At 53.8% G+C, this 26,841-nt stretch overlaps 9 protein-coding genes across 9 annotated transcripts; 4 read left to right on the top strand and 5 right to left on the bottom strand.

Moving 5' to 3' along the window:
• Positions 1-356: 356 nt before the first annotated feature.
• On the bottom strand, positions 357-4,288 carry E0L32_004702 (uncharacterized protein; the record flags this gene model as incomplete). Its single annotated transcript, XM_031139142.1, has 15 exons — positions 357-598; positions 669-728; positions 829-834; positions 906-942; positions 1,007-1,032; positions 1,089-1,200; positions 1,257-1,340; positions 1,401-1,565; positions 1,624-2,232; positions 2,369-2,461; positions 3,227-3,233; positions 3,370-3,605; positions 3,733-3,861; positions 4,018-4,157; positions 4,234-4,288. The coding sequence occupies 15 exons, from the start codon at positions 4,286-4,288 to the stop codon at positions 357-359; spliced, it is 2,001 nt and encodes a 666-aa protein (XP_030996855.1).
• Positions 4,289-5,775: 1,487 nt separating this feature from the next.
• Positions 5,776-8,335, bottom strand: E0L32_004701 (uncharacterized protein; the record flags this gene model as incomplete). The annotated part of the gene is made up of 2 exons (XM_031139141.1): positions 5,776-6,024; positions 6,083-8,335. The coding sequence occupies 2 exons, from the start codon at positions 8,333-8,335 to the stop codon at positions 5,776-5,778; spliced, it is 2,502 nt and encodes an 833-aa protein (XP_030996854.1).
• Positions 8,336-9,605: 1,270 nt separating this feature from the next.
• On the top strand, positions 9,606-10,472 carry E0L32_004700 (uncharacterized protein; the record flags this gene model as incomplete). The annotated part of the gene is made up of 3 exons (XM_031139140.1): positions 9,606-9,769; positions 9,840-10,370; positions 10,421-10,472. The coding sequence occupies 3 exons, from the start codon at positions 9,606-9,608 to the stop codon at positions 10,470-10,472; spliced, it is 747 nt and encodes a 248-aa protein (XP_030996853.1).
• A 184-nt stretch (positions 10,473-10,656) lies between these two features.
• On the bottom strand, positions 10,657-11,262 carry E0L32_004699 (uncharacterized protein; the record flags this gene model as incomplete). The annotated part of the gene is made up of 4 exons (XM_031139139.1): positions 10,657-10,811; positions 10,876-10,923; positions 10,993-11,131; positions 11,215-11,262. 4 exons carry the CDS (start codon positions 11,260-11,262, stop codon positions 10,657-10,659), a joined length of 390 nt encoding a protein of 129 aa, XP_030996852.1.
• A 1,398-nt stretch (positions 11,263-12,660) lies between these two features.
• On the top strand, positions 12,661-15,398 carry E0L32_004698 (uncharacterized protein; the record flags this gene model as incomplete). Its single annotated transcript, XM_031139138.1, has 18 exons — positions 12,661-13,135; positions 13,194-13,202; positions 13,252-13,333; positions 13,399-13,538; positions 13,591-13,634; positions 13,690-13,727; positions 13,784-13,853; positions 13,909-13,948; positions 13,999-14,054; positions 14,118-14,160; positions 14,230-14,312; positions 14,371-14,526; positions 14,581-14,584; positions 14,656-14,818; positions 14,878-14,907; positions 14,978-15,063; positions 15,116-15,204; positions 15,267-15,398. The coding sequence occupies 18 exons, from the start codon at positions 12,661-12,663 to the stop codon at positions 15,396-15,398; spliced, it is 1,740 nt and encodes a 579-aa protein (XP_030996851.1).
• Positions 15,399-17,477: 2,079 nt separating this feature from the next.
• Positions 17,478-17,979, top strand: E0L32_004697 (uncharacterized protein; the record flags this gene model as incomplete). Its single annotated transcript, XM_031139137.1, has 2 exons — positions 17,478-17,817; positions 17,891-17,979. 2 exons carry the CDS (start codon positions 17,478-17,480, stop codon positions 17,977-17,979), a joined length of 429 nt encoding a protein of 142 aa, XP_030996850.1.
• Positions 17,980-19,354: 1,375 nt separating this feature from the next.
• Positions 19,355-20,489, top strand: E0L32_004696 (uncharacterized protein; the record flags this gene model as incomplete). Its single annotated transcript, XM_031139135.1, has 5 exons — positions 19,355-19,368; positions 19,480-19,564; positions 19,634-19,659; positions 19,730-20,231; positions 20,346-20,489. The coding sequence occupies 5 exons, from the start codon at positions 19,355-19,357 to the stop codon at positions 20,487-20,489; spliced, it is 771 nt and encodes a 256-aa protein (XP_030996849.1).
• Positions 20,490-21,768: 1,279 nt separating this feature from the next.
• Positions 21,769-23,463, bottom strand: E0L32_004695 (uncharacterized protein; the record flags this gene model as incomplete). Its single annotated transcript, XM_031139134.1, has 4 exons — positions 21,769-22,238; positions 22,640-22,943; positions 23,051-23,246; positions 23,393-23,463. 4 exons carry the CDS (start codon positions 23,461-23,463, stop codon positions 21,769-21,771), a joined length of 1,041 nt encoding a protein of 346 aa, XP_030996848.1.
• A 1,124-nt stretch (positions 23,464-24,587) lies between these two features.
• Positions 24,588-26,231, bottom strand: E0L32_004694 (uncharacterized protein; the record flags this gene model as incomplete). The annotated part of the gene is made up of 1 exon (XM_031139133.1): positions 24,588-26,231. One exon carries the CDS (start codon positions 26,229-26,231, stop codon positions 24,588-24,590), a length of 1,644 nt encoding a protein of 547 aa, XP_030996847.1.
• Between the last annotated feature and the right edge of the window lie 610 nt (positions 26,232-26,841).

The following is a 26,841-nucleotide window of genomic DNA, read 5'->3' as shown; positions in this document are numbered from 1 at the left end:
TCAGTGGGTAGCTGGGGGCACCGGCTCGGCATGCAGAACCCCCCTGGACCCCTGCCGCGTGTTGGCCATGCGCTAAAACCATCCGAAGATTACCTAGGTACGGTGGATTCGCGTTGGTGGGAAAACACCTGCAGCTAAAAATTGACGATGTGCCACAAAGACACAATATGGCTACCCATGAAACACGCACGTTACTCGGATGGCATATCCTTTCCGATTCCAGGCCCTTTCTTTTTCGTTGCTATCATCTCTATGAATGTCTATGGACAATCCTTCCTCAGAGTTGCTCAGCTCATGCTACCCCTTTTCTCCCCTCCCCAAGCAGCCAAGGGTACCTACCTCGGCATCATCCCCTTTTAGACTGTCGTCTGCTTCAGCTTCTCCGCGGCTTGCTCGACAGCAGACGCCGCTGCGTCCACGGCGGCAGCGACCTTGGGTTTGGCGCCCTTGTCCGCCTTGCCCTTGGCCTTCTGAGAGGTAGTGTTCTGGGGAAGCTCCTTGGTGAAGGGGATGAAGTCTGGTGCGCCGGGCAAGTACTTGCGTAGTGGCTCGGGAATGCGCAGACCCTCAGGAGTCTGGTAGTTCTCCATGATACAGCCTGCGATAAAGTCAGAATTGGTACATCACACAAGTCTATCCACGGACAACTCAGATGAGAGAGAACATACACATCGTTCGAGAAGTGGCAGTCAGCGTGCTGTTGAGACAGTGGACATACTTCTTCTTGACTGCAGAGGAATGTCTATTAGTGTCTGTCATAAAAGGAAGGGGGGGTGAGAAACTTGCCATCGGTCTGCGTCTTGACGCCACATCGGATCTCAAGCGCACGAGACTCTGTTTACGTGTTAGTCCAAGGTCATTTAGGAGACGTCACAGCACATGACGCTTTGGTGTCATTCACTTACGGAAGTCAGTGCAGTTGGAGCAGGAAACAAGCTCTTTCTGTTGAACGGTTAGGAAAGTCTGCCTCGACCGCTGTCTCAACATCATGAATATCTCAACTCACATATTCCCCCTGGAAGGGGAACCAAGCTAAACTGCGCATTAGTTTCGATACACTGACGCCTGCTGGAGATGCTTCAACTTACCCTCAAGATCATACTTCTTCGCCGCGGCCTGGTTGAAAGCCCCCGAGACAATTGCAACGATCCGGTAAGGCAGGCCCAGGGACTGGGCAAACTCCTCGGAGTGGGCGATCATCTACGACAGTGTGAGCTCTCAACCTCAAGCCTGGTCATCCAAGGGGTTTCTCATACCTCATCAAACATCTCCCAGCTCTTCTCGGGATCTGTGAGGACGAACTGCTCGACCTTCTCAAACTGGTGAACACGGAAGGTGCCCTGGATTCATTTCCTGTCAGTCTCTAGCCAGCGCTATCTTCAAGACACAGGGCTCCTTACCCAGGCATCCTTGCCGTGAGAACCAGCTTCTCTACGGAAGCAGGTCGAGAAGCCAGCGTACTTGATGGGGAGGTCCTTGGGCTGGAGCCATTCATCCGCGTGGTATGCGCTGATCGGCTGCTCAGAGGTGGCAATGAGGTACTTCTCGGAGTCGCCATCGATGACCTGCCGGCTTGTGAGTCCTGTCCACCTGCCCATGGATTCGACTGTTGGATTGCCCTACCTTGTACAGCTCGTCGTCGAAGGAATCGAGCTGAGCAGTGGCAGCCATGTACTCCTTGTTCATGAAGAACGGCGTCTGCAGCGCCGTGTAGCCATGCCGCATTGTCAAGAACTCTAGACCGTAGTTGATGATGGCCTGGTTCAGGAAAACACCCCACTGGCGCAGGAAATAGCCCCTGTGTCCGACGACCTTGACTCCGGCCTCGGGGCTGTAGCCATCGAGCCGGGTCAGGACCTCGTGGTGGCTCAGGCAATCCCTCTTCTCGACCGTCACGCCCTCGGGCGCCCACGTCCTCAGGGTCACGTTGTTGTCCTCGTTGTCGCTGACGGGTACGGAGTTGTGGATGATGTTGCCCACGGACTTGACCAGGGTCTTGAGCTTGGCCTCCTTCTCGTTGGCCGAGTCGAGAATCTCCTTCTTGGCCTTCTCGAGGGCAATCTTCTGCTGCAGGAGCTCGTCGGCATTCTCCTTGGCCTTCTTGCGGGCACCAATCTGCTTCTGCACGCCGTTGATCTCGGCGTTCATCTGAGTCGCGCTGTAGAGGGTCCTTCGGTGGTCGTCCCAGAGCGCGATGATCTCGTCGACGACCTCGACGTTGGCATAGCGGCGCTATAATGTGGAAGAGAGATACCAAGTCAGCCAATCAGTCACTCAGCGCCTCATCGCCCTGGCAATCTTCGTTGTGAAGCTCGCAGCTGGCGTAACAACACGAAGACAAAATCGCACAAGGTGGATATAGACGTACGCGCTGCGACTCCCTGATCGCCTCAGGGTTGCCGCCTCGCTCGGCAATGAAGTCGTTGACGTCGAGCATATCTGTAGCCCGCGGATGCTTCCTCTAGAACAGTCGTCGTCTGTGTTCTCGTAGCGTATTGCTTGAATTGATCAGAGGCTTTGGGGAAATTTTGGCGCTTCTCTGGAAGTTTTTGGAGGGGCTTTATCGATCATCAGAGATAGCGGGGTACCTGCGCTCCGTATCAATGGCGGCGGTCGTGTGTGACACATCTCGCCGACACGACAACACGGAAACTGCGCCGTGACTCAGTAATTTAATCACCAGATATTTGTGAATTACCACATTATATCACACTACCGAGTCTTTTCGATGCCCCCAAAATTTTGCTAGATAGCGCCCGGGAGCTTTGATGCCAGATCAAAGCGTGAGTGCCAGGCCTTCTCGTGTAAGTGGAATGAGCATTGTGAGCTCCTTGCCACCACCACCTTGGGCATCCTTTCCATACGATGCCAAACAGGCAGCGTTGACAATTTGGAATAACCATCGAAATACGAGGGATCGAGGGAATCGGTTTGATTAGAACTCGGTTCAAAAACAATGCGCAGATCCATGTGAAGCCTATCCTCTAGATGTATGCAAGGCATCAAAACACTTCGACAACGTACAACCACCGTGAATCCCAGGGACATCAAGACGTACAAATGTACAAACCCTCCCTGCGTCATCTACCTATTCAAATCCCAAGCGTCTAGTACGCTCCAGTGCGTAGCAGCACCACGGATCCGAAACCGTGAGCCACCAAGCCATGCGTAAGCTGTGAGACCTTCCTCTCAACCGTAGCAGGGAAGTCTAGACGCCACCACAAACCGGAACCCTAAACGTATAGAGCAGAATTGCTCTCAAAAAGTGCCACCGATCCAGCCATGGTCCTTGGCCGTGGCGCAGAACGCATCGATCTAGGCTTCCACCACCATGGCACTCCGGAGATCATACCCGCATGGACCTCTCACATGATGGCGCATTTGCCTCCACCCTCCGGCTCGTTGGGGTTCTGAGACTTCTCGATTTGCCCGATGAGGAGCTCGAAGGCCTTGGCGACATTCTCGTTATACCTGGCGCTGGCTTCGGTCCAGGCACAGTTGATCTTCTCGGCCAGCTTCTTGCCCTCCTCGGCGCTGACTTGGCGCTGCTCGGGTCGCAGATCGCTCTTGTTACCAACAATTACAATCGGTACCCACTCGACTCCCTAGCCAAGCATTGCATGTTAGTCATGGCCGTACTGATCACCGCAGAAGAAGAATTGACAGCACAGGGATGCAGAAGAATAGTAGGAGTGGTGGTGGTCAGTGGGCGTCCAGTTGAGCAAAACTCACCAGATGGTTAAGAATCTTCTCTCGGATAACTTGAATCATCTCGAATGACGACATGGATGAGACTGAGTAGACCAGCATGTATCCATGAATACCGATGAAGTGCTTCGAATTCAGAATACTGTACTCATCCTGGAAGACGTAACACAGCGGTTTCTTGTCAGCGAATGGCCTCACTTCAGAGAAAGACACAGGGCATCTGTTTGCCCAAGTCGAACACATTGCTCAAAAGAGAACTCTGTGCAAACTCTCTCGAAGGACTGCATCCGTTTGAAGGGAAGGACTGACTTGGCCAGCGGTGTCCACAATCTCGGTGCGGAACTCTTGGTTCTTGAACTTGATGTCCTTGCTGAACGTGTTCTCAATGGTCGGGTAGTAGCTTTCGACAAAGTGGCCATCGACGAATTGGACTGCGAGCGAGGACTTGCCTATCGAAGTGGGACAAGGTCAGTCGACTACTGGATTGTTTCGGGGGGGGTTGCGACTCGGGGAGAGAAGACGAACCGACTGAACGGCTGCCAACAATGGCAACTTTCCTCTGCTTCGACGGTGATGGCATTTACGTAGATTTTGGAAGTAGTATATCGAGGCTCTCGAGGCGGGTTTTCAAGAGGCCAGCAGAATCTATACCGCAACTGAGATCCCGGTGGTTCTGCTCTGGGCTGGCTCAAAGGATGCGCTGCGATGTTCCGGCGTGCTAAGATCTGACAGGCACCAGATGCGCTGCGAAGGGAGCTTTAGGTGCAGCGTGAATCGAAGACTCGAGTCGACAGGAAGCCGGGACGGGATCGGAATCCTCGTATGTCCTCCTTGAAAGATTGGAATAGAGGAAATCAAGGTCCAATGCGAACCTTGGGCAGAGAGAGTCAGGTAGGTTTTGAGGGCAAAGACAAGACCGGAGCAGCACCGAGCAGGGAGAAATAGCTTTCACGTTTCGTCGAACACCCCGCCTCCGCTTCCAGCCCAGGCCCTGCGAAGATCTGGGCCTGGCCTGTGACGGAAGGCATCTTGGTCAGTGGGGGGAGCGCCGCGCCTTAGGTCGTACAGGGCCTGTGCTAGCTGCAAGTAGGCTTTGGTCTGGGCGTGCCAGTCATGAACGGAGCTGGAATGCATCGAGCCAATCCGCTCTCGAGAACCAGGTTTATCAGGTAAAGAGATCCACTGCAACCCCATTGTCCCCAAAAGCCATGACTATGACTTAGACTTTACATCAGCTCCTTACATAACATGCTGACTGACGACTTACATCCATTGAAACAAATCACGTTGTATTTTCAGTCGCGGCAGACTTACCAGGGGTGGAACGAACGGTTGATGAAGTGTGAATTGCGTATACCTTCCCGTTTATCCTTGCTTCTGAACTCTGATGCTCGGCTTGTCAAGCCTCTCCATTCCTTACCCCGTCTTTTTAATCCGATGTGAAATCGGAAACATGGGGTAAAGAGCTGGAATGCTCAACCTGCCAGGCTGCGGCAACGCTGCAAGCCACAATTGCTTGCAACGCCTCATGCTCAGCTTCACTGGGATATGCTGTAGCTTCCTAAGGAAGGAGGCCTGAAGATGAGGCTCCGCATGTGAATGGCTGATGCATGATTGGCAAAGTGTTGCCGAAGAGCACTTAGCATCTTGCCTTCAGTTTTAATATAATCACCCCAAGGACAATTCAGCACGGCTTGATTAAACGGGCTAAGATGCCGACCTTGGGGAATATGAGTGTATTCTTATTACAAAATACAGATATGCCAGACCGCCCTTCTATCGTCGTGAAGTCCAAGGCCGTCCAATGCGAGAAATGCTTCAGGTATCATCAAATGTAAACAGTACATCTATCAGTAAAACTCATGCCTCGGTTCTCAAGGCGCTATGCCAAGGAGGCTGGAAAGGAATGGGGGGGGGGGGGGGGGGGCTCGTGCCGCAAGATAAAAAAAAAAGCAACGAGAATTCTGTCTGAGCGAATGGCTGACCAACGAGCCTCCCCGGGCAACCACCCTACCCTCCGTCATGATTCGTAAACATCGCCGTTCGATGTGTCCCACAATCCTATTCTTACGAATGTTCCAGCGTCTCGACTAGTGCTTGCAGCCGCCCAGTCGAGTTATCGTTCTCGGCGTGATCTACTACCTTGTTGTAGTAGGCAATAAACTCTTGGACGGAGCTTATGAGGGGCCGTAGGTTACCGCCTCGTTGGACGGCCCCGAACCTCTCCCTTACGGGCTTGTAGACTGACAAGTACCCGAGGAGAACGGATAGATAGCCAAACAGGACATTCAGCTGAGACGACTCCTCAGAGTCGGCCTTATAATTTGTCAGTAACATAGCAAGAAGTGCAAAGACAGAGCGGAGAAGAACATACCTCATGCGTCGTGGAGCAGTTGTCGAGGAATATTCTGATGAGATTATCTAGACTCTGCAAAGCCGATTGCGACTCGAGCAGTGTGCGCCCTGCTGTGGGTTCATGTTCGGCAAAGTTGATCATCACTCCAAGCATCAGCACAAGAGAATCGAAAGTAGCTGGCTTGAAACCCTCGCCTGCCGTGGGGTGGAGGACTTCTCCGAAGGTTCTGCAGACAACGCCGGCCAGCTCCCGAAGCACACCCCTTTTCAAGAAGATGCTAGGGGCTTTGGGGTTGTTGTTGGCGGTATTCATGGTGAGTTTCAGAGCCCGGACGTCGAGTTCTCCCAACTTGTCGGCCTTGCGGAGAAGGGATGCCTCGAGGATGTCCGCGACCGTGGGCAGATGGCGGCTGGTCCAATCCGGTCCTAGGCTCGACTGCATCACAGGCACCGAATGCTTGACAAGCAGGTTGAGTGCCAGGTACAGGTTGATGGACTCCGTGCTGTGTGGGAAATCCCACGACTCCGACTCTGCGTCACCGGCAGCAGATGAGAGGATCTCAAACAGCTGATCCACGATAGCCGAGGTCGCGATCTCATGTTCAACCGTCATGGTGGACGAATGAGCCGGAATTATCAGATCCAGGCACTTCAAAGCCAGGGTGCGAGGGGGGAGCTGAGGCGGTGGATGGCTCCAAAGGTTTGGCAAGTTCAGTATGGTAGTTTTCAAATTCGCCACCGTTGTTTGCGTATGTTTAGAGAGGTTGCTCTTGCGATCCCTGGCCACACTCGAGATGTCCCGTTCTTCAGCGATGAGGGTTGCAAACAGGTTTGCAATGCCCTGGGTTTGCAACTGCTGGAGCAGCAATGGGTCCGGCACAGGCGGAGAGGCCAAGATTGTGGTGAGAATCGAGATGATGGTATAGCCAGCGATAAGATCGACCTCCTTCCCAATTCTGTTGAAGACGTTGGGCTCTCCGCCATGGTCTCGGAATTGACGGCGGAAGGCCTTGTCCTGGATCTTCTCTGAGAGCTCCAGTAGCGCTGTACGCCTTGCGGACGAGGGTTTACCCTGACTCGGAATTCCTATCCGGTCCAAGAGGTCGTCCATCTCATCAGCGCAGCGATTGTTTGCCCCTGCTTGTCGAAGCTCGTGTAAGCTGCGAACAGCGCCAGAGTTATCTTCGAGGTCTTCATCGATGGACATTTGTGAGGCCTTTGGCTGACTGTCTGGCAACAGGCTTTGAGACCAGAGATCGAGTCCAGACCCGGCCGAATCCAGCAGAGGGTTTTCTGCCAGCACAGTCCTCTCCTGGCTATAGGTGAACTTCACGCCTGATTTCTTAGATAAGAGAGAGGTCTCCCGGGCGACCATGGACCTCGTCTGTGACGGCGTCGCCAAAGATTGACTATTGCTGTCTGGAGCCGTGTCGGCATGTTGACTGCTAGGTAGTGTACGCTTCAAGCCAAGGGCGGCAAAATCCGCATCGTCCTCGCTGTCATCCATCGAGTCGGAGCTTTCTGCCTGAGCAGCAAGGGCGTCGATCAGCCGCGTCCTAGGTCGCGCGTCTCCTTGAGCGGGTAGAGATTGAGGTTCTGGTTCTGTCGCCTTTTCTTTCGAGGGTTTCGCTAGCGGGGGGCCAAAATCCACAGGGGCCTTCCGAGGCGGTCGAATCGGTATTTGCTGTTGAGCGGACTGAGTGGACGCTGTGTTTCGGGAGCTCACACTGAGAGAGCTCAGGGTCTTGGATGTTGCTGGGGAGAACGGTGACATGATGGCAGCATTCTTCATAGCAGTATCCTTCGGCGGTGTAACTCTGTTGCGCGCTCGCGGTGGGTTGGCCTTCGCGGGCACTGGCTTGCTACGAGGCGCTTGTTTCGGCGAGGAAGGGATATCGTCGTAGATATCATACACCGCCGAATCCGGACTCGAAGATCTCTGCTTCTTCACCTGGCGGTTTGTAGCCTGACCCTGCGACTGCTTCCTCTTCACCACCCTGGTGCCATCTTTGCCATTTTCACTTCTCTCTCGGGATGGCAAGACGTTTGCACTTTGACTGCTTGACGGTTCTACAGGAGCCAAACGCTTTACTGGGCTTGTAGATCGCGACGATGAGCGCGTCGCTTGGGGTGTCGGTCGTGCCAAGCTCGGTGACGGCTTCCTGGATGAATCTTGCGACCCAAGCGCTGGAGACGCGCCGGTGCGCTTCCTGCCATACGTCGTGATTCTCTTCTTGGAGGGAAGCAACGAATCACTAGTGGTAGACATCATGATTGCTACTGCTTTTGCGATGTTGTAGATCGGAGATTGTGAGGCAAGCGTGAGCCGATGGAAGCGGCAGAGTGACTGAGCGATGAGAAGGGCGATCAGCTGATAGACCCAGCGCGGTGCGTGTCGCGTATTTCAAAAATGTATGCGTGCTCGATGCTACTGGTCTCGGCGCGATGAGGAAAGCGTGGCAGCGACCTCCATCACCATGGGATCGTTCGTTGTGGCGTGCGCGTTGGGGAGAAAGGTTTGTCAACAAACCAAAAGGTGCTGTTGACGCCAGGGTCGCATGCGATTCGGGGACCGGAGGATTGAGTCGCCCACGACTGTGTTTCTTTGCTTCTTTGCCGACTAGTTCGCTGCAACATCCAAGTCAATAGAGAAAGGGTCTTCAACAAGATCAAAAAGCGCAGGCCGGCCTTGTTGACTTTCTGTTGATAAATTCAAAATTGCGATGGCACTTCCGCTAGATGTCGGTCGGGACGGAATAGGTGATAAACAAGTCTGACAAGACAACAGAGAAGGACCCTGTCACTAACCCCACCATTCTCGTAGAGTGGCAGACTGGTGGTCAAGAGCGTTGGTGATTGGCCGAAGCCATCCAATCCTCATCGTCATTTACGGGGAAACCTCTAGCGGGAGTTGGGTACCTTCCAGCGCCCGCCTCCCTAGAACTCTAGAACTCTATCGCTAGACATGGGAGTTCAGTGAGATATCCATAAGGTGTTGGACCGAACGATACCCGCGGACATACATAGGGCTACCATTAACCTTATTCATACAGTGTTCTTATGTAGACCAATATTTCATTTTCATGCTCAACAGCTAACTCCAAGTATCTACTTAATGTGTAGAGCACCGACTACCGTGTGGAATAGTAGCAGTGTCCAATTCCCATTCTTAGCAGGAACTTGGTCTGCCAAGTCGTTGGAAGTAAACAAACTATCTCTTATCTTTTTGGGTACGGCGTGAGGCGTTTACCAGACCCATGGCGCAGGGTGGAGCTATCGCAAACCTCCGGCGGTAGGGTTGAGGTTATACCAACTTGGTGAAGTTTGCTCTGAATTTAGTTACTTTCGTGCCAATGGGAGACTACGCCTCTCTCTTCGTACTTGACGAGGACCTCGATCCAGTGACGTCTGAATAGTCTTGCTCTCCCTCTTGCCTTTTTGACGTTTCCCCGGAACAAACAAAAGACACGCACGAAGATAAGCGACACTGACGACCCATCGAGTGCCTCACCTCTAAACATCTCCAACCCCGCTTCATTATTATGCCCCCTTCTACTACTAAGCAGGAGACCTCTGCTCCTACGCAGTGCGTAGGGCCAGACTACAAGCCGGACCGGCACAAGCCCACGGCCACGGTCTCGACAGACGTCGATTTCGAGACTGTCACCGTCCTGCCTCAGACCCCTCAGCTCATTGCTCTGCTCACGTGCGTCATTCCCTCTTTCATCGCAAGGGTTCGTCTCAAGGGGTAACTTCTTTGGCTGACACTTGAGCAGCAAGATTCGCGATGTGCAAACGGAGAGGGGTGATTTCATATTCTACTCGAACCGTATCATCAGGCTGCTCGTCGAAGAAGGGCTGAACCACCTCCCCACGGTCGAGCACACCGTCACCACTCCCGTGGGCCGGCCCTATGCCGGCCTCATGTTCCAGGGCAAGATCTGCGGCGTGTCCATCATGAGAGCTGGCGAGGCCATGGAGCAGGGCCTGCGGGACTGCTGTCGCTCCGTCCGGATCGGCAAGATCCTGATCCAGAGAGACGAGGAGTCTGCGCAGCCGAAGCTCTTCTACGACAAGCTCCCCGAGGACATTGCTGAGCGCTGGGTGCTGCTCCTGGATCCCATGTTTGCCACTGGCGGTTCGGCCATCATGGCCGTCGAGGTGCTCAAGTCGCGCGGGGTGCCAGAGGAGCGCATCCTGTTTTTGAACCTCATCGCCAGCCCCCAGGGAATCAAGAACTTCGCGACAAAGTTCCCCAGGCTTCGTGTGGTGACGGCATTTGTCGACCAGGGCCTGGACGAGAAGAAGTAAGTACATCGCTGTCGCTCTGTACTGTCCCGCACTAACTGTCGTCCAGCTACATCATTCCTGGGCTTGGAGACTTTGGAGACAGATATTACACGATCTAGGTGTTGGTGTTTGCTGGCTTAATTTTGGACTTGCGGTCTGGTGTGCGTTTCCCCCCCCGGTTGTTACGCATTATGCATTTCCTGTTTGCGAGGTACGGGTCACGCAGCGCATATCGAAATCAAGGGTATATATTTTTTGAAAGCGTTCGCCGTCCATTCCCATATAAATATACCGAACCCTGCATCAGTCGAACTCGTCATCGCCAACAATGCCATCGCCCTCGTAACGCCTGTCATCTTCATCATCGCCGCCTCTCCTGTCTCCCTCGCCCGCCCGTTCAAGCATACGACCCGAGCTTCTCGCCGATGCTCGTGGCTCGTCATCTTTGGCAACGGCCTCTGTAGCGTGTGTTAGCGAGCCGTTCGGCTCTGAAAGATCGCGGTAACAAGCAAGGGAACGTACCTGCTGCATCTACCCATTCTCCGTACACATCGACGGCCGCGGAAAGATCTAGATAAGAGTCGGCATGAGTGGTTGCGTTCTATCGGTGCGTGGGAAAGAGACGCCTGGGGCGCTTACAATTGATGCCACACTGGAACTTTTGGCCGCAGACCTTGCACTCGAGCTCGCCTACGCCAGCCTTCTTGTCCAGCTTGACTGCGACCGACTTCTCGTGGTTGCAGAACAAGCATGTGAATGTCGTTGGCAATGGTTCGTTCTGTTTGATGGTGATGATCAGTTGCTTTGCTCCCCGATATTGCTCCTCCAGACACTCTCGGATGTTGTTCTCGGGCGGCGCACCTTCTTCGGGCCTTGAGGCTTGCGCGAACTCTTCTTGCGCTTACCCATGGCGAGACTGGGATCTGGTGCAGGGCGTGTGCGACGCGCACTGAAAAACAAAGTCGAACTGGCGAGAAACCGGTTGAGAAAGTTGGTTGCAACGATGGCGAAGGGGCTTCTGCCGGAGAGGTTGCGCTGCGATAGCGATAGGGTGACGAAGCCTTTGTGGCGTTGAAGCAGTAACCTGAAGTGATAGAGACCATGTACTTGAGATTTCCATGCCTCACGGCGCAATTGGCATGACTGCGCCCCGCGGACTGCTGTGCGGCGTACAAGTACAGTGACCGAGTCAATGCTCCACTGTTCGCGCACGGCGGCCGGTAGTTTCGCGGCTGACGGCTGGCATGCAGTAGGTAATTAGGCCTAAAAGCCAGGTCTTGTTACTGAATGACCTTGCCCTAGGTACTTCCATCTTCTGGTCTGTGCACAACCAGCACTGGAACGATGGATACTTGGATCCCAGGCTCCGTTTACTGACTGACAGTTACTTGTTTTTAGCGTACCCCAGCTTCCAGGCTTGCCAGGAGCCAGGTCATCTGAGCTTGAATTGGAGCTAGCTACCCCTCACACTCCGTCCTTATCAGGCCGTTTTACGGAGGGAGCCATTTCCAATGGGTGAACAACAAACTCCATAGGATGTCCCACATCCAACGCTTTGGTGTTAAGAGCGATGAATGTTTCGATCATGTTTGAAGTCAGCTTCCCGTGAGGCACGATGGCTGGCCTCCTGGCGTCGCAGATACAAAGCATCCCCGGCCAGATCTCCGAATGACGGTGACGAGCAGTTCCCACATACAACTGCCTACCCTCATTCAAGTGTTAATAAGTCTCCTTGGCGCGGATGGCGGAGCGGTTCCGGACGTGCCTCTGCGGGGCACGACCCAGATACCTGGTGATCTACACCCCAAGCTACAGAAGGTTCAGGTTTGTCATTGATACCGGTCCCAGCCAGTCCCGGGCCCTATCAACCCGTCCCTCCCCCAGACATCTAGCCTCCGGCCTGCTCCTTTCCTTCTTTCTTCTCCTCTCCTCGATCTAATAGATTCCAATCGCTCCAACATGCCCAAGTGACAACGCCCGTCGGACCTCTGTCTACTTGTATGTGCTTGATGATAAGCTTGGTAGCAAGCCTGGATAGCTACTGATCACCCGGACTAAGTTGGCCGTGGACTGCATGGATGTGTCACCACGCGTCTCTCCCCTGCATGCATTAGTGACCGCTCTTTCTGTGCAAACATCCATCCACTGCGCGCTCAGCTTCCATCATCGAAACCGCGAATATCCCGGCTGGCAGGAATCCTTAAAGCTGCTTGCTGTCTTTCCTCCGAAGCCTGCATTTCCTAAACAAGTGTAGCTAGAGTGTGCTTCCGCACGACCTGGCTCCTGAACAACATCAAAGTCGCAACAATGGCTACCAACAACGTCAGCAAGAGCGACACTGTCGGTCGAGAGGAGTTGATGGATGCCATGCACCAGCTCCGGCAGGTTCAGACACAGCTTCTCGCCGGCCTCGAGGCTCTTGAGCAAGACCGACCTGGCACAGGCATGGGTGCCCCTTCGATTCCCGGCGGGAGCAGCACGACGCCGAATGCTTCCACCCAAAGCCCCCAACTGTTGCCCGCTGACTCGGCATCAGAGCAGCAGACGGAGAGCTCCTCTCCTCCTGCTCAGAAGTCGGGATTCACTTCCCGCATCATCCTGACGTGGGTTGATTTCGCGCCAGTCACCAGCATCGTTGCCGCTGATACTGACCCTTGGTGCAGGACTTATCCAAAGCAAATCGGCATCAACCCGTTGCCTATGAACTGGGGGGCAGGCGACCCTCAGGCACGCGGGCCAATCGTTGTGAGCAGGTCATCGTCGACGATCCGTAGGCGTAATGGTAAGTCCGAAAGGCGATGCACCTGGCTACAGTACCACTCACTGACCACTTCCCCTAGCTATTGGAGGTAAGCAGAGATAATAACACTTGAGCTTCATTTGCAACCTTGTTAATAGCGGCTTTTAAAGCACATGGCGGTTCCTACTCCATCTATTATGCCCTTGCTCTGGCCAGCAAGGAGCTCGACGCCGACCATAGGTAAGGATATGCTACTGTATCACACCAGACGCCCAACAGACGACTCATTCATGGGATTATCTTAGACCGGACTTCACCAACACGGAGCCGATTGTGGACATCGGCCCCTTTCCTACTTGGCACGACAAGAAGAAGATCGTGGCCATGGATCCTTATGGCCATCTTGCGCCGTGGCTGTTCAAGGATATAATCAACAAAGAGAACGGTAAGTAAGAGATTGATGGTTTCGTCTAGTCAGTGGATTAATATGTCGAAAGTTGATATTCGCCCTACCATTGCCATTACCAAAGCACACATGAAGGTTTGTTCATAGAAATCTTTCGTCAATACGAGCGATAAGACTGACCGGTTTCTAGCTGCCTGAGCTTGAGGAGAGTGTCCGAAGTGGAAGACTGTTCGTTGTATCTTCCTTCCCTATCTGCATGCGTCTGTTTACTCACACAGGTCTAGTAAGCCGGACGGTAAAATATGCCTGAACAACCAAGGCGAGCTCGCTGTCACCAAGTTCGCAGTCGAACCAGTGTGTACTCTCCCACTTCGAATGTTGTGGGACATCTCCCTAACTTTACTTGTAGGTCTGGTATCTGCCAGGTGTTGCAGAGAGGTTCGGTATTGGTAAGTGGAACCAACACCCGCGACAAAGAATTGAGATTGACCTCGAGAAGACGAAGGAACACTGCGGCGATCGCTCTTCGAACACACTGGAGGAAGTTACCCTGAGGTATGAATACCACTCATCTTAATTGTCTGCAGGGTGGGTTGAAACTAGCCTATGATAATGCAGCTCATCACTCGTGGTGATATCAAGCTCTTCCTTCCACCCATTGGTAAGTTGCATCCTCCTGGGGACTAAAACAGAGCCCAGATCTAAAGAGCTAAACCTCTTCCTATCTCAGGAGGATTGACCGTGTACTGTTTCGGTGATCCGGCAAAGATGTCGGACCCAAGCTCCAAACTTGCACTCCGTATTCACGACGAGGTTGGTCACAAAAGTCTAATCGTGTGTGACTGGAACCTGTGTTGCTGACTCGGCCAAGTGTAATGGCAGCGACGTCTTTGGCTCCGATATTTGCACTTGCCGGCCATATCTAATCTTCGGCATCGAAGAAGCCGTGAAAGAAGCCCAGAATGGGGGCAGTGGTGTGGTCATCTACTTCCGCAAGGAAGGTCGGGCTCTCGGCGAGGTTACCAAGGTACGTATGAGCCATCAGTGCTTGAGCCCATTGGATAAGCTAACTTTGAGATAGTACCGTATGTTCCATTGACTCTATCTTTGATTCCGGTCCAGGCCCTCCGAGTACTCCCGGCTAACCATCTTCTAGTTGTCTACAACGCAAGAAAGAGGGGTGAGGATCGCGCCTCGGACTACTTCAAGCGAACAGAGAACATTGCAGGCGTCAAAGATATGCGTTTCCAGGCCCTTATGCCGGACATCCTACACTGGCTGGGTATTACCAAGATTGACAGGATGCTCAGCATGAGCAAGTGAGTCTTGGGACCCTTGACCCTCGTGTGCAACAAATTACTAAATCTTACACCCGCAGCATGAAACACGACGCCATTGTCGGACAAGGGTGAGTACAGCATTTGGCTGTCGGTACCGACAGCTCAGGAGTTGTCACATATCGCTTACACTCTATCTAGTATCCCTATCCACGAGCGTGTCGAGCTCCCCGAGTCCTGGATCCCCGCAGACTCGAGGGTCGAGATTGACGCCAAGATCACTGCCGGTAAGCTTGCAACCCCCCCTTTTTCACATCACACTACTTCTTCGATTGGCAGAGCTGATGCCGCTCGCTAGGATACTTCACCACCGGTCATCGAATGACAACCGAAGAGCTCGCAGCTGTTCAGGGGAGACTTTGGGAAGAGTAAGCTGCAGCCCATAACTAAGCCGAACAAATGAGGACTCTTGAAACTGACGTAACGCCAGCGTCGACCACTGAGGGCCGTCCCGTTATACCTAGGCCAGGAAGGCCAACTGCCAGGTGCATGTCACATGGCTCACCCTCCTCCTACATTAGGCACTGTCATCCCACTCATGCATGCACCACCACTCTCCTGACGGGCTGGCATTGGCCCTGTCATGGCGTACTTTTCGGTAATATTTTGGTCTAAGAAGTGTTTTCGCCAGCGTTTGTCTTATCTCGGAGCATAGAATCGAAACGGCGGCAACTCTAGGCGTGCTTGTCAACGTCGAAGCTGCAGCCGCCGACCTATGCAAACCCCACATTCGAGATAGATGATCATCCTCGAGCAAGTAGCATGAGGTCATAGGCAAATAATCTCTCAATCCCAGTTTGATTCTTGCGCATATATCGCGAGTACAGAAAAGTTGTGTTGAGTGTTTGAAATTACTAACTATCCGCCCGTTGCGTGACGGCGCCTGGGAGTTCGTATCCAGAGTCGAGGACGAGTCTTCTGGGTGGGAACGTTGCACCCCAGATCATCCAGAAGATCGACAGCAACCCACTGTTTACCGCCACCTTCTGATGCTTCTAGACTTCCAACTCGACCTGGTTCCAGCGTCGACATAGGAAAATTTGTCGCATGTCAAAACACCTGATGTGATCAGATTGATCATACATTCACCCGCACATCTCCGGACTCAAGCAGTTATGGTCTCGCTTTTCCCCTTCAGATACCTTTTTTTTTCTTCTCTCTGATGTGATTTGAACGGGTTATCGGCAGGAAATCTTGCCTCTTGAACTTTCAGTGGACCGGATCACTTGTCCGCATAACATGAGCGAGAGCAAGAGATCTCTGGAGGGTGTCGGCTTGGAGTGGCCGATCACAGGACCTAGAGCGCTGCAGTGAGTGTGCCTAGAATACATAGGCAAAGATGGTGGTGGGCAGCCATCCACATCCGGAAGAAGTCGCCTCAGGGGCCGCCGAGGGCCGCGACGTACCCGCCCCCTCCGTTGTGTCCTTCATGTCTTTCATCCGCGGGATGGAGGGCGACACGAACCAACGGCTGGATGGCCGACTGCTGGCTAGCCCAAATCCTTACATGTCGCCTTGGCCGCTGCTGCAGGAGGCGTGGTGTCTTGTGTGGGTTGGGGGCCCGTTCGGGTTGGTAAGAGAGCAGCTGTTTAGTGACCGAGTGGATAAGCTTCTCCCTGCTCTCCTCCCACCCTTCAACGCTCTCCGATTCACACGAGGACAACGGTAGTGCAGGGAGGGACGGTCTCAGATATCCTGTGCAGCCCCATGTGCAGCAGAGTGAGTTCGAGAACGGCTTGGCTGAGAGCTGGTGGTGCCCTCCCTCCGTTTCTCCACTCCCATCACCCATCTATCTTTTTCATCTCGTTAAACGCGTGGTGACGGCCATTTTCAATCTCGCCCAAAAGACCTGCTAGCTAGGTACTGTTATTGAGCGTGGGGACTGGGCCAAAGAGGGGCGTGGCCTGCATGCGGGAGCCAAGTTGGACTGGCGTGCATGGTGCGTGGTGCCCAACGCTCACCAGGCACCACACAGTCAGTCTGCCTCTCTCTCGCCCGTTTCTGCAACACCCACCACCATCATCGCCCACCCCCCTGGTTCAATAATGGCGGTAAGGTGCCTCCCCTTGGGCCTTGACTCTTTGGTTTGCTTGCGTTAGTCGTGGCACCGTCTGGCGAACGAGCTGCTGCTGCTGTCAACCCCCAAACCATCGACTGACAAGTGGCAAGCCTCACTCCGCAACACCCCGAAAGTGCCGGGTTGGCAAGAGTCCACGACACATGCGGCAGACCCGCCTCGCTGCTCTCTCCACACCCCTGCAAGCTGGGCCAGCGGGTCCATTTTCCCTTTGGGATTGATTACTTGTGGATGGATGGGGTAATAGTTGGACGGGGAAGAGAGAGAGAGTATCCGTAGACAGAGGAACGCTCAGTTTGCCGTCATCCAACCCAGGACCGGTGGGAATCTTGTTATATTATCCCTTCATCAAGCCACCCTGCTCTCTCGCTCTCTCTCGATTCCAGTTCGCGAACCAACTTATCTCTTTCTTTGATGCCTACCTATATTTCTTGCACATTCTCAACTCTACGCTTTTCTAATCGGCCATAAGCCCTGTTCGACCAAGTGCTCTCAGCCTTGACTTCTTAAAACACACCGGACGTATCTACTGCAGCCACCTGCATAACCAGGCAGACACACGCAATGGCGTCATTATCCCCCGAGTCCAGGCGAGGCATGCAGAGGAGGGAATCCTCTCGGTCCAGCAGCAAGAGGCGGCCTCGTCTCCTGCGTGCAGCAGCCACGGAGCCTTCCATCACGACGTCCAATGCCAGCAGAGGCGCCATGGCCAGCCCCCAGTCCGCCCGGAGGGCGACCGACCTGCTCAACCAGATGGCCTACGTCTCGACGTCCACTCCCGAGTCTCCTTTCCGGGGATCATCGCCGCCCTCGGCGCAGAGTCCGATCTATGAGCGGGCCAATGTCCTCGGGTCTTCCCCAACGAGCCGGAGTGAAACTATGGACGACCTCCGCCCTCACCCTTGTAAGCTACTGCTCTGCCTTTGTATCTCATCAGCCGTCCATATCGCCTCTGATTGCTGACATGCTGCCCCTAGACTCGGGTCGCTATTACAGCTTCCCTAGCTTCGACACCTGGGATCCTGATCAGCAGGAGAAGGAGGGAGACGACATCAAGGTCGCGTGAAGCACGACCTTGTCGACGAGCAGGCTTATCACATAGCCCTCACGTCTGTCGGCATCACTCCGCCATGGGACACTCGATCTGGCACGATTCAGAGTGCTGAACCTTCGCCTCCAATCGCGTCAGAGACCGAGCCGCGAGTGGCTGTCGGCATCGCACGGCAGGTCCAGGCCTTGTGCCTGTCTCTCTGCCCGTGCAACATCACCTAGTAATACGGCCTGGATCAGTGATTCCGGGCCTGTCACGACGTTATGCCTCTGATGAACTTGGGTACACTTCGGCTCTCGAAAGTCGAGAGATCATACCCCAGAGTTGAATGGGGGATTCAATATTGGCGTATACGGCGGTTTTTCTTTTATTTTTTATACCAGATGCATACAGCAGCTATACACAGCAGCAGCAACAGCGGACAGCATATTTTGAGTAACAGACCTCTTTTGGGCTAGAACAGACAGACACGGCAAAGGATCGGGTTCTGGGGCCTTGGATCATATTGCACACTCCGGGCTCGGGTTCTCCGACAGCGTCGGACAGGAAATGCATCAAGTAGCGAAATATACGATGAGAGACTCGACGATGAACGGGGAGTACAGATCGTGATCAGGTCAGGACAATCGGACGCACGACCCATGCCATGTGACTGCACTTTCTCTTCCAAGAAGGTACAGGTATGCCGGGATGTCTCCAAAGACTGGGTCTTGCAAGCTTTGCTGAAGCCAGCTGGCCCTGATGAAAACACCCGGTCTCTGGCCGTTTCGCCGGCGGATCGATCAGACGGAGCATGCGTGGTGATGACGGATTGAATGCAGAGCCAGTGGGGAAGTTCAAGGTTGAGGCATATGCGACTAGAGTTAGGTTATCCTTGGAGACAAAAGGCGGTCAGGAGAACCTGCTGCGACAGATATCAGAGCGTCAAGTAGACTTGATAGAGTAGTGCCTACAAGTATGGAGACAGTGTCAAATTTAAAGTGGCTCTCGGAAGGAGACGAGACTGAAGCACTGCACAGCGAAAGGCAAGTTGACATTGAATTCTGTGAGCACGCGCGTGCCTGTCCCGAGCCTGCGCCAACTCGGTCGCGTTAGGCTGATTGGTGGCGGCCAGAGGCAGGCCTTCAAGGTGGGGTCTCAAATTTCGAGGTGGCCCAGGCGTCGACTGGTCCGTTTGGCAAGCCCTAATTCCGATGAGCCAATGAGCAGCGCCAAATATTCGCAGACCCACAGCTGAGGATTTTCCGATGCACACTCGCTAACTCTGAATGCTGCCCACAAAGATTTTTGCTCGGACCAAAAATTACACACCTCGAATTCTGCCTCAACAACCACCTTTCCATCATCACCAGGCACAATTGTCCATTCCTGAGACAGGTGCTCCGCAAAGATGGCTGTTGGAAAGTACGACACCCCTCTCCCCACGCGATTCTCGAGTTTCTGGATATTGTCGCGGGCTGGAAATTGGTTGCATATTCGGGAAACAATCGAAGGCTGACTTGGGACTCCCCGCAGGAACAAGCGTTTGTCAAAGGGCAAGAAGGGTCTTAAGAAGAAGACCCAGGACCCCTTCGCCCGCAAGGACTGGTACGGCATCAAGGTTAGTGGACAATGGATGCGAACTCGCCGATAGGGTGGATTGGGCCTTGCTAACTCGTTTCCCTCACAGGCCCCCGCGCCGTTCAACATCCGAGAGTAAGAGTCCTTGCGAAGCACGAGAGTAGGATTGGAGCGAGGATCACAGGTCTAACATGTCTGTCTTCAGTGTCGGCAAGACCCTCGTCAACCGGACCACCGGTCTCAAGAACGCCAACGACGCCCTGAAGGGTCGCATCTTCGAGGTCTCCCTGGCCGACCTCCAGAAGGACGAGGAGCACGCTTTCCGCAAGGTCAAGCTCCGTGTCGACGAGGTCCAGGGCAAGAACTGCCTGACCAACTTCCACGGTCTGGACTTCACCTCCGACAAGCTGAGGTCTCTTGTCCGCAAGTGGCAAACCCTGATCGAGGCCAACGTCACGGTCAAGACCACCGACGACTACCTCCTCCGTCTCTTCGCCATCGGCTTCACCAAGCGCCGACCCAACCAGGTCAAGAAGACCACCTACGCCCAGTCCTCCCAGATTCGCGCCATCCGACGGAAGATGACCGAGATCATCCAGCGCGAGGCTTCCAGCGGCACCCTTACCCAGCTCACCTCCAAGCTGATCCCCGAGGTTATCGGCCGCGAGATCGAGAAGGCCACCCAGGGCATCTACCCTCTCCAGAACGTACGCGAAGCCCTTTTTTATTTTACTCGCGCCCTCTCGAGATGACTAGTCCGGGAGGGCCTGTGGTGAACCGTTTTTTCTTCTTGGAATTTTCGACGCTGACTGAGTTTCCAGGTCCACATCCGCAAGGTTAAGCTGCTGAAGGCCCCCAAGTTCGACCTTGGTAGCCTGATGGCTCTGCACGGCGAGTCGACCACGGACGAGCAAGGACAGAAGGTCGAGCGGGAGTTCAAGGAGCGTGTTCTGGAGGAGGTTTAAACGGTGTTGGTAAAGGAACGGCATGGGCACGGTTTTTTATCAAGCAATACCTCATACTAGGGCATGGGTCTTGCTTTCTCGTTGCATTTGGCGCGGCAGTCATGGTACAGTAGTGGTATTATGTGCCGGCCTTGAGGCGGGCATTCACGAATGAAAAAAGGGAATTCCAAAAGTCAAATGCAACGGTCTCGGCGTTTTATCATATTACCACGGTTCCAGTATCATGTTCCAATTCCTCGGTGTGCTTAGTGCATTCTTCTCTTGCTATTGGAGTGCTTCGTGTTCCAATATGATATGACAGGTAACCGGACAGCTGCGGAGCCGAATTGATCTCGTCACTGAGCCATGCTGTTGAGACGAGAATGTTATCGAATAAAGCCACAGGAATGATGAGTGAGTTACTTACATTCGGTGTTATTGGCCCAGCCCCTCTCTTCGACGAGCGACTGTGGTCATGGCTGTGGTCACAAGCTGAACACAGTGCTTGCATCAATTACCAGGATTACGGGTCCATTTCCGCCACCTTGTAAGTCTGGCACGCACCACAAAGGGAAATGCCTAGGCAAGGGGATCTCCGAGAGTACCGTAACTCGACATCGACATCAATTCCTTTTGCTCTCTTGATGTCATACCTGCCTTGATTCGATTAATCTCTACACTCCGAGACTCACTCGCTTTATTGGCATTTTCATCAAGACTTTGCTTCGTTCGTTTCATGTCGCTAGGTCAGGAGCATTCAACGAGGTCCCGTACAGCGATCAGCTTGTTGAGCGGACGCAATGGTCCTCCCTCCGGAGGAATTTCTGCCCTCGCTCAAGATACTCATCATCGGCCCGTCGAATGTGGGCAAATCTGCTTGTAAGTAGCGCTGGTTTTGCCAAGCTCGGGACTCGCATGGTTTTCTTCCCCTCTCATAATATATGACGTGAATGAAATGCTTACGCCGGCTTCTGGCTAGTATTGACGAGGTATTGCGATGACCAGTTTGATTCCGAGGCGGCGACTGCCACTATCGGCATTGACTCAAAGGTTCGCTACATATATCCATCCGCCTCTCTTGTGCGGGCGACACCAGAAAAGGGTCTTCGGAAATGCTAACTGATGTCATCTATCTGTGTGGGATGCAGGTCAAGAAGCTGTCCGTTCATGGCAAGCACTTTCGGGTGAACATCTTTGATACTGTACGTCTGCTCTGCTCTGTCTATCTGGCAAAACCCTTTGTTTCTCTCCAGATTTACCTTTCTCTCTGCCATACAAGGACAACTGATACGACGACGGGCTAACCAAAACACACCCCCAGGCTGGCCAAGAACGCTTCCGCACCCTGTCGACGAGCTACTACCGCGGCGCCCACGGCGTCATGCTCGTCTACGACGCCGCGAGCCGCGCCAGCTTCGACGCCATGGGCCGCTGGTTCGGCGAGGCCGAGGCCAACACGGCGCCGGGCACGGTGCTGTCCCTCGTCGGCAGCAAGCTCGACCGGGCCGAGGCGGGCCACCGCGCCGTGAGCGCGGACGAGGGCGCGGCGCTGGCGCGGGAGCACGGCGCGCTCTTCTGCGAGGCGAGCGCCAAGACGCGCGACAACGTGCGCCGGGCGTTTGTCGAGCTCGTCGACGCCGTGGCGCGCCGGCTGGAGCAGCAGCTGGTCTCGGGCGGCGGCGGCGGCGGCGGCGGCGCGGCTGGGACGGTGCTGCTGCTGCGTAGTGGCGACGGGGAGGAGGAGGAGCAGCGGCCGGCGGGCTGGTGCTCCTGTTGATGCGTTTTTTGTTTTTTGTCTTTTGTCTTTTTTTTTTTTTTTTTTTTTGGATGCGTGAATAGACGTCAGTGAACGGATGCTATGGTCCTTTTTGATACCCTGTTGTATAAAGTAGATTGGATGGTTTGAAATGCGAGTACATGATATTACAGTGTCTATCTATTCTATTGGTTTTTTGCTGTGTATAATACAACACGGGGGCTTTCATGATATTATGTTCTTCGGGTTTGGCTGCGCTGTGGCTTGCCCCGGTCTTTCTCACTCCTTCGGTGTCAGGAATCGCATGACGGCTAATGCAGTAAGGCAATGTCAGTTATTCAGCTACTCTCGGCTGCTTGGTCGTAGTACCACCAGAAAGAGAAGTTTACAGGTGGAAGGGAGAATCGAAACGAACCTTGTCTGAACTCCTCCGGCTTCTCCGAGATGACCCAGTGGCCGGCCTCGATATCGGCGAGCTCGAAGCGCGGAAAGAACTGGCCGATGATGGGCAGGACCTCGTCCGGCACGTACTTGCTCTCGGTGCCGCGGACGAAGAGCGCCGGGCCCTCGAACCGCACCTCGCCGGGGTTCTTGTAGGGGAAGTCGCCGAGGTGGTCCAGCGCCTTGGCCAGGATGCTGAGTGGCACGCGGAACTTGCGAGTATCCTGTCCGTCAGGCTTGTATAGGTTGGTGAGGAGGAATTGGCGGATAGGCAGGGACTTTGAATGGTTAGCTTTGCAGGGGAAAGGGGTTTCCTCATGTACGGGTTTGTGACTGAGCCTGGAAAGAATAATGCATGGTCACGCGTCGGACTCTGAGGGCTTACCTTCTCATACTCCTGCAGGATCTTGTCGGCGTCGGATTGCTTCGTGATGCCGGCCTCTTCGATGCGTTTCATGCCTTGGATATAGGTGCCGAAGCGGCCGATGAGGGCGGCATCGATGGGCGCATTGTCAACCGGAATGAGGTCCTTGACAAGCTCGGGTGACTTCAAGGCCAGGGTCATTGCTGTCTTGGCACCCCTATAAGAGAGAGATATCCATGTGATCAGAATACTTGTATCTGCTGCGAGGAGCTCCTTGAAATGGTGATATGCAAGGGCCTTTGACCCATGCGCCAAAAAAAAAAAAGCAAGGTGCGGCGAGTCCTGGCACATATCCTGACTTACATAGAATGGCCGATGATGGTGGGCGCCTGAAGGCCGTTCTCATGAATGAAATTGGCGACATCTTCAGCCATGGACACATAGTCGTGCCGAGGGACATGTGGCGAGTCTCCATGATTCCGGAGATCCTATGTCATGGAGGGCCCAGTCCTTTGTCAGTGGACGAGTTCCGTGATATTGCCATGACCGAAAAGCATGTGAAGAAGAGGCGCGACAAAGGGCCAGCACTACTTACAAGGGCATACACATGTCTTCCTAGGTCTCGCGCGATCATCCTGTTAAAGTTCAAGTCCACCAGTCAGTACGTCAAACAATGCACATCTTTTTCCCTTCTTGAGTCTCATCGGTTCACACAATAGCACACTGGTGAAAGTCCTGCTGCATCCAGGGGATGGCTCACTTGCTTATCGTCCGGTTGTTCTTCTTGGAACCGAACAAGCCATGGAGGAAAAGGATTGGATTGGTCTTGCTGTCATATAACGGCTTTGGCGGCTCGTGAAGATCGTATGAGAGCGCGACTGGGCTGGCACTGTCACCAGAATAATGTCTGATGGAGGATGTGATAGGACTCGAGGCACGTATCCGCATGGGTCTGGCAAAGGTGAAGACGCCTCCCCTCCTCAGGGCTGCGGCGGATGACCGCGACAGGGTAGCTGATGCCATCACTAGACTATCGAAGGCTGGCCTTTATGATGAGATTCCGCCAGCCAGTTCCGATCCACGATCCAAGAGACGATATGTGGAAAGTGAATGGGTGAGTGAGCATCTCAAGAAATTGGCGCGCAAGCCACACATCAAAATAACGGACTTGGGGTGTGGTGTGGCTGGAGCGTGTACCTATGTGGGTCGCTTGTATTCAACCCTTTCGAGGCTTTTCTCCTGCCAAAAGGAGGGATGAGAAAACTAGGAGGGCAAGAATGTAGTAGTATCGAGTTTCATAGTTAATATTCAGTTCTCAATTACAATCTCCTCTTGCAAGAGAGTTTGGCAGTCTAAGAATTATAGACGAGAAAAAAGCCTAGGTACGCCGCGGGCTTGCAAATGATAATAAACGCCAATGCCAATCACACCTGAGCCGCCGTTTTGAATACTTCCATAGTCATCCATGGCTCCGTCCAGCCCCCCGTCCAAATGCAAAGATACTAAGGGAAACCATCGCCTGGTATTAAAACACCGCCACCCAGAGCAAGTTGGTGGCTCATCTCCTGCGTCTCCGCCGCTTCAGCTCAACCCAACTCTCGTCCTCGGGCTCATCGAGAGGCTCCTGCTGGAGAACGGGTGCCTCAGCCTCCGCACCCATGGACTTCTCGATTCCGTTGTTACCGAGCAAGAAGTCGCCGAAATACTTCACGGCGTCAAACATCTCCTCCCCAGTCGGAACGATCTCTTCGCTGGGCAGCAGGAAGCCGTAGCTCCCCGTGTCCCGCAGCTTGATCTGGTAGCTGTACTTGGCCCTAATCTCGTGATAGAACCAGTCAATGGCGGAACCACCGCTTGGCTCGGCGCGCGCGTAGGCCTCGTTCTCTCCTGTGGCCGTGACAATGCCCTCGCAGGCAGAGGTCACGCCGTAGTTCTCGCCTGAGGACAGTCGGATGGCCTTCGCGATCCCGACAGCCAGTTCCTGCAAGTTTTCGAGATTATTTGGGTGTTTGTGGCATGAATATGCGTAAGGAAAAAGGACTTGTTGCGAGTAGGAATGTAGATCAAGATAGCCGACAAACTTGGCATTGTTATGCTTCGTCTGGTTCCTGGTCCAGTCTGCTAGAGCCTGGGCCTCAGTGGCTTGGAAGGGGGCCTCGCCTCCGTAGCTCTCGGAGCAGGGCTCACCACTGGTGTTATTCCAGCCGACCCCAAAGGCGTGGTCAAGGTCGAAACCGCGGCAGAATCTCATAGTGGTATTCTGCCTTGATTTCCTCCAGAGCCTGTCGGTCTGCCATGTGTATTCATAGCCGTCCGGATTGAGGACCGGGACAAGGACAACATCGAAATGCTGCAGGAGTTTCGTGATCATCTTCTCCTTGCCATAAGCAGAGACCAGAGACCACGTTAGGTAGTTGACAGTACTGGTCGAGATCCACTCGCGGGCGTGGAAGCCACCCGTGATGAGAATTGTCTTTCTTGCTTGTTTCTTACCACGATCAACGCCAAGAGTCTCGCCAAGGCGGATGCCGTAGATTTCTCGCCCTTCGAAGGACTGGCCGATAGAAATCGTCTCAATCAAACTGGGGAACATGGACTCCAACAATTTCATCCACCGATTGATGACAGCCAAAGGCTGGTAGTCTTGGAAGAAGATATTCTCGATACCGTCGTGGAGAATGGTAGACATGCCCGACTCGTCAAGTGTAGGTTTGGAACGGACTGCAGACGGATACGTCGCCCATACCGCAGACGAAAGGTCTGGGATCAGTGTCGAGAACGATCTCTGCAAACTGTTCGGCAGGAGGCTGAGGAGGTTGGAGACGTCGTCTTTGTGTAGCCGGATATCGACAAAGTTGTGCGTGAGAGCCCAGACATCCAAGAAGAGGCGCTCAGCGGCCTCGGACAATGCCGTCTCTTCCTCGGGTGCCGTGACATTGAACCGCAAGACGGTTTCGTGGGCATAACGGGACTGTTGGGAGGGACCGTGTCCCGCGTGAGTAGGAGTTGGCTTGGAAGGCCGGCCAAAGATGAACTCAATCGTGCTGTCGCGCAGCCAGGTTATGAAGGGGAACACGCCGTTGTGCCGGGCGCCGTGTTCATGCGAAAGCCGAACGCCGGAGGAGGCCTCAACCGCGGCTGGCGCGAAGGCGACAAACGGCAGGAGAGCCGCAAGCAGCCACGCGAGGGACGGCCGATGCATTGTGTGCAGTAAGGCTGCCACTGGTTATGAATGTCTCTGTGAGTGTCGAAGCGTTACGAGGTCCATCTGAAGTCGGCAATGTGGAATGACGAGATACGTTGAGCTAGGTTAGTTATGTTTGGGTGGGAGGGGCAGCTGATGCGATGCGAGGTGGTTCTGGACTAGCTTGGATAAGAAAAGTAGGTGCCTGGCGTGGAGCATTGTTACAGGAGGAACCATTTACTTGTACTTACCGAGTACTGTCTGTACAAGTAAAGCGGGACGAGCCCAGCCCGGCCGGCATATTCCTGCCCCTCTACTTGGTAACTTGGATTGTAATCATGTTAGCTCTTGGGATTGAGCTGGAAGCTAGACCGAGATGGGTCTGGATGCATCGGAAGTGATGGTCCTCTCACAATAGCTCTTGATGATTTGCTGACACGTATAATGTGTCTCTTGTGCTTCTCTGCCCAAGACCTCGTTTGACTCTGCAGGTAAGGAAAGTCCATCAGGCAGATGAGGAATGCCAAAATACAAGTTGATTTCACCCTTGCCAGACTGGATTGATAAGACTTGTGGTTTGAATCTAGTAGATCGACATAACTAGTGGTGACCTTGGGTCAAGTACTTG

This window comes from Thyridium curvatum (assembly GCF_004353045.1).
Source record: "Thyridium curvatum strain D216 chromosome Unknown NODE_23_length_467585_cov_82.455940, whole genome shotgun sequence".
Classification (NCBI taxonomy): domain Eukaryota; kingdom Fungi; phylum Ascomycota; class Sordariomycetes; order Thyridiales; family Thyridiaceae; genus Thyridium; species Thyridium curvatum.
Note: the sequence above shows the minus strand (reverse complement) of the source record. Positions and strands in the feature narration are given on the sequence as shown.